This window comes from Monopterus albus, unplaced genomic scaffold (genome assembly GCF_001952655.1).
Source record: "Monopterus albus unplaced genomic scaffold, M_albus_1.0 scaffold32.1, whole genome shotgun sequence".
NCBI classification, from domain to species: domain Eukaryota; kingdom Metazoa; phylum Chordata; class Actinopteri; order Synbranchiformes; family Synbranchidae; genus Monopterus; species Monopterus albus.
In genome coordinates, this window is record NW_018127912.1 from 909,869 (window position 1) to 915,423 (window position 5,555).

A 5,555-nucleotide genomic window follows, 5' to 3' on the forward strand; every position below is an offset into this window, starting at 1 on the left:
TAAGGACCAGCAGGGGAGTTTTCAAAGGTGAGCTGCTAAAGCATGTCAAAGCATGTTGCAGTCTCACTGACAAGCTCTGGGAATTAGGATGCCATCATTACTATATCAACTCATGTGAATCAGATTCTCTTCACTCCCTTGGCTACTTAAATAGAGGTTGTTGAACAGATAACCGTGGGAGCAATACATCTAAATCCACAGGAACTCAGCAACGCAAAAGCTCAATGTCTGTGTTTCACTCGGCTCAGAGAGTTTGGGGAATTGTTACCAAACCGCTTCTTTTCAAAACTGGTTCTTCCGGCTAAATAGGAGCAAAAGTTCTACTACGTGTTTATTTTTTTAGAAAGTTGGAAAATAGTGTTTATTTAGAACACATGGCACTTTCTCCTGACCTTAGATATTGTTCTCAGAGCACTGTTCTGTAGTCCAGCAAATGTTTTGTGTGTGTCTGCACTATGTGTTGTACGTAGATATGAGGTCTAATAAATTTGAAGAAGAGTCTGAGAAGGCCAATGTAAGCAAAGTTAACTGCCTTCTCTTACTGATTATGTTTTCACTGTAGATGATTATATCAGGGGCATGGTGGATAGCGTTGTCGCCTCGCAGCAAGAAGATTCTAGGAGTCCCAGCTGACCTGATGCCTTTCTGAGCAGAGTTTGCAAGTTCTCCCTGTGCCTGCCTGGGTTTTCTTTGGGTACTCCGGCTTCCTCCCACAAGTCCAAAGACATGCACCTTAGGATGATTGGCGTCTCTAAATTGCCCAGTAGGAGTGAGTGTGATTGTCTGTCTCTAAGTGTCAGCTCTGTGATAGACTGGCGACCCATCCAGGGTGTACCTAGCCTCTTGCCCAATTTCAGCTGGGATTGGTTCCAGTACAGATTTTGAACTTTTCTCAACTATAGCATGCAGCCAGCACAACTCTATTTGCTGTAGTTGTGTGTGCATACATTCAAAAGTCGGTGTTAAGGGGGAAAAACACCCACACACACAGGAAGAAAAAGAGAGAGAGAGAATGTGAGTGGGAGAGAGAGTTTGGGTTAAGACCAACCCCCTTTAGCTGTTGGATGTTTTACTAAAGTCTCACTTCACTCCCCCTGCATTGTCAGTTTGACCGGGACTCACTTGGCGCTCATATTTGGATTCTCCTCAGTGAGAAACAGAGGAAGTTCAGGATAAGGACCACGCTACAGCAATTTCAAGGTAATTTTGCTGTGATTCCCATGTCTGATGAAATAAGTGATAGATGATGTTCTTAATATCAGCCTTATTATTTTTTCATACATTTTTTTTTGCATGTGTGTTGTGTTTATACAGGGCAGACTGTTAGGAGAAAGACCATTAGAATTTAAAGATTTTTGTTTTAATAATGAAATTTCACTGCAATGTTTAAATGAATCCACTGCTTTATGATACCATCTCCACCTGGGGAAAAGAAAGGCTAAAACTTGAAACTTGTACTATGAGCAGTATATGGTGCAAAATTTACAAATAAGAACATTACCAAATTCTGAGATTTGATAAAAAATTGTTTTAATGTAAGTTAATGTTTTCTTAAAAGAAAACTCTGGTCATTATTCCTAAGTGAAATGCTATTATAACCCATTCTCATGCTATTATAAGATGTTGCTGTGCTAATATAACATTCTATTATAACATATTCTCTCAATCACATCTCTTCATGGATGAATTGACATAGCAATGCTGGTAGTCATTCATGATCTCCATTCAAAATTATATCAGTGGCATAGATTCAGACTGTACTTTGTGACACTCAGCTGGCAACATGGACAAATTCTGCCAAATTCTTGGCAACAGTCTGAAGTTTCCAGGCCACTTGTTAAATGTTAACATATGACTCAAGAAACAAGAGAAACATTCCCTCACACAACAGAGACTCAAAGGAATGCACCCCCAATCATCTGTAATTGTTTTCAAAATAACTTCTGAAACTAACACAACTCAACCACAACCTTCAGTCTATTTATGATCATAGTTTGAACATGCTGCTTCTGTCTTGAACCTTGCTGGTTTAAAGTATACTTGCATGTGTGAGAGACAAACACACCTCATCTCTTCTGTGAAACTGGCAAAGGTGATGCTGGAGAGAAAAGCAGCTGCATGTACCGCAAGTTAGATACAAATGGCTCTTGCATAGCAACCTTACACTGGCTGGCATCCACTTTAAACACAACTGGAAAGACTAAATGTTTGACATTAAAATGATCCCTCTGTCTTTTTGGCCTTCAGTATCACTTATTGCCCTACACATGCAAACAGCAATAATCACCCAGTCTCCTCTGTTTTAGCAAATGTCAACACTTTTGTTAGAAAATTTGCATTCAGTTTATCTATCAGCTACATACTTTACTCTGTATGTCAGAGAAATACACAGATGTTTTCATCTTCAGCAGCCACTAGCCCATGCATTGCTTTTCTGTGGAACTGTGATTCATGAATTTTGACTTATTGCATTTATGTGGCTAAATGTCTTAAATTTCAGTGTAATCTAAATTATTTCTCTTTCAAATGCATGAAAGTTCACATTGTCCATGTATTTTTCATTTAAAGGTTATATTTTTCTAATGAATCTTTAAGGATTATTTCTAATTCTGTGTTTTAGGTCTGAACCTGCTAACCAGGACAAGTGCAGCTCAAGAGCACCGTCTTCTGACAAAAAGAGAAAACATCTAAGGATTTTGGTGGATTACTCTGAATCAACTTCATGTAATCTCTTCATTTACTGAATAAGCTCTGGCATTTTTTGTATCTTTTCTGTATTTGGACTATTTCCTTACAACTCCTCCTGCCAAAACCATGTCAACAACAGTGACTTCATAGCCACTGAGTGCAGACAGCATAGAAGACAAGCAACACAAAACATGGAGGCTTCAAGTTCAGCTCATGCAGGAACTATCCCCTCAACGCCAGTAACCCCCACCTCCCCTGCACCCTCCTCTGCTGGCCACTTGCAGTTCTTCTGGGACTACCAGGACAATTCTGTCATTGTGACTCATTACAACTACACAGGCAAGCTGCAGAAAGATCGCTACCGTGAGGGGCTCAAACCTGAGAGCATTGCAATCCTGGTGGTGTGTCTGCTCATCATTCTGGAGAACGCTGTGGTGCTCATCGCTATTTGGAGGAACAAGAAGTTCCACCTGCCCATGTATTACCTGCTGGGTAACCTGACTCTGTCCGATCTGCTGGCCGGGATTACCTACATGGCCAACATCATCATGTCTGGGCCTAATACTCTGAAACTTACACCGCTGCTGTGGTTCCTCAGGGAGGGCGGCGTCTTCATTACTCTGGCTGCCTCTGTCATTAGTCTGCTGGCCATTGCAATTGAACGCCATGTTACTATGGTGACTATGCGGCCATACCATGGGGCAAAGCGAGGACGGATGTTGACACTGATTGGTGCAAGTTGGGCCCTGGCAGGGTTTTTGGGGGTCTTACCAATTCTGGGGTGGAACTGCATCCACAGACTGAGCCAGTGTTCAACAGTACTCCCACTTTATGCCAAAAGCTACATCCTCTGCTGCGTATCGGTTTTCAGTGCAATTCTCCTGGCAATTGTGGTCCTTTATATCCAGATTTTTCGCATTGTTCGCTCCAACACACAGCGCCAGCGGCTGGGCCTGTCCGGCAGCATGAGAAAAGGGTTGGCAAGGAAGTCACAGAAGTACATTGCCCTCCTTAAGACAGTGACCATTGTGCTGGGTGTTTTCATTGCCTGTTGGCTGCCCCTCTTCCTCCTCCTCCTCCTGGATTTTTTCTGCCCCACCCGCAGCTGCCACTTGCTCTACAAGGCTGATTACTTTCTGGGAGTAGCCATTGTCAACTCGCTCCTCAACCCCATCATCTACACCCTGACCAGTAAGGACATGAGGATAGCCATTCTGAGGCTGCTCTGTCGGCCATGTCTGATGACCAGAGATGGCCAAGTAAAGAAGATTGGGATGCCATTCCTGGAGTGCAGTTTCAGTAAGACTGAGGTGGCCTCTCAGAAGTTAGATGGGGCATTGGAGACAACCATTTCCTCTGGGAACGTTATCACCACCCCATCTCCAATTAAAGCTCTTTACCCCAAACTCTTCAAGTCATAAGAACGTAGACAGACTAAGTCCATAAGTTTGTGACTTGGTTTGAACAGAGGACATGTAGCACAACCTTCTATAGTGAGAGAGCAGTTCTGGTATTCTCAGATTTGGAGCACAGCCAGAAACAGATGCCATATGGAATATTATGGAGGAATCCAACCATCAAGGGGTCATGATAGAATCATGTTTAAGCAAACTTGTCTCAACTTGACAGGTCAGAGGTGGTGCAGTTACAGCATTAGAGCCACTTTGATTGTGAGATGACCACAAAACAAGAAGCCAGGAGGATGCCACTTAAATGTGAACAAACCACTTTTTTGTATGTGAAGATGCAAAGTCTCCTGAACTAATTTGCACTGAAATATCACAATGAATAGCCAAGCAACCTTGGATTCAGAAGAATTTGGTGCTCTAGTTGGTGTGGAAGCGTGGAAGGAAAATCCTCTGTAAACCTAAGGACTGTCATGAATGAAAAAATGTAAATCTGTAATTTTCACAGAGACTCACTGGGTTAAAACATGGCTGTCTTTGCCACTTTTGCAGTTTCTTGCTGAAGTGCCTTAAATAGATTACAAACACTTCTATTATATGCAGTGAGTAATCTTTGCATATGCACGCACCTGGATTTTGCTTTTTAGATGCCCCACAGTGTGCTAGATTTGTTATGAGGAAATTATGTAGAGCAACCCTACACATATCTGTGTAGGCGATGCTGCGGGGAGACCAGATAAAAGGAAAAGACAGGTGGCACTTACTCTTATCTGTTCTTGCAAACACAGCTTGGTGAAGAATGTTACGGTAGAGCTGTGAGAAGGAAGGTAGAAATGAAAACCACCACTGTTTTAAAATGACAGACGATAAACCTATCTGATACCAAGTGGAAAACTACAAAGATACGGTGTCCAAGTTATGAAATGTCAGTCTGATCCACAGAAAAACCTCAACAAAAACAACAAAATGTCATCACAACTACAAATATGTTTCCTTTCCATTGTGATACACAGATACAGTAGCTGTACTCTAACTGTAACCAACTCAGCTGTAACTGTATCACTTGTGTGTATAAGACCAATAGATTGTTGAGTCAGAGATTGTTGTGTTTCAACTTGCAAATAAAGTTTGAATTAATTATCATCACTCGGCTGCACCACAAGGTTTTAGAACAAGAATGTGTCTGCACTTGAAAGGAAAATTATGAGGACAGATTCATCACAGTGCAACTATTCCAGTACTTTCTTTCACTTTTCAAACAGAACATTTCTGGTTATAGGTTAAGGTACTGCTCTTTTTTATGAAATGAGTTTGCCAACAGTGTTTTTATGCAGATGTGTTGGTCTTTCTGGGCTTTAACTGATGAATGAGGCAGTGTGCTTTTTGTACTGTAGTGAACTTTAAGTATTTTTGAAGACTTTCTATATCATCTATATTGTAAATTATATCTATTTTGTAACA

The 5,555-nt window shown here is 41.4% G+C and overlaps 1 protein-coding gene across 1 annotated transcript; it reads left to right on the forward strand.

Annotated features, from left to right (window-relative positions):
* Positions 1–1,118: 1,118 nt before the first annotated feature.
* s1pr5b (sphingosine-1-phosphate receptor 5b) lies at positions 1,119–5,555 on the forward strand. The gene is made up of 2 exons (XM_020596944.1): positions 1,119–1,200; positions 2,621–5,555. Exon 2 carries the CDS (start codon positions 2,880–2,882, stop codon positions 4,107–4,109), a length of 1,230 nt encoding a protein of 409 aa, XP_020452600.1. The 5' UTR covers positions 1,119–1,200; positions 2,621–2,879; the 3' UTR covers positions 4,110–5,555.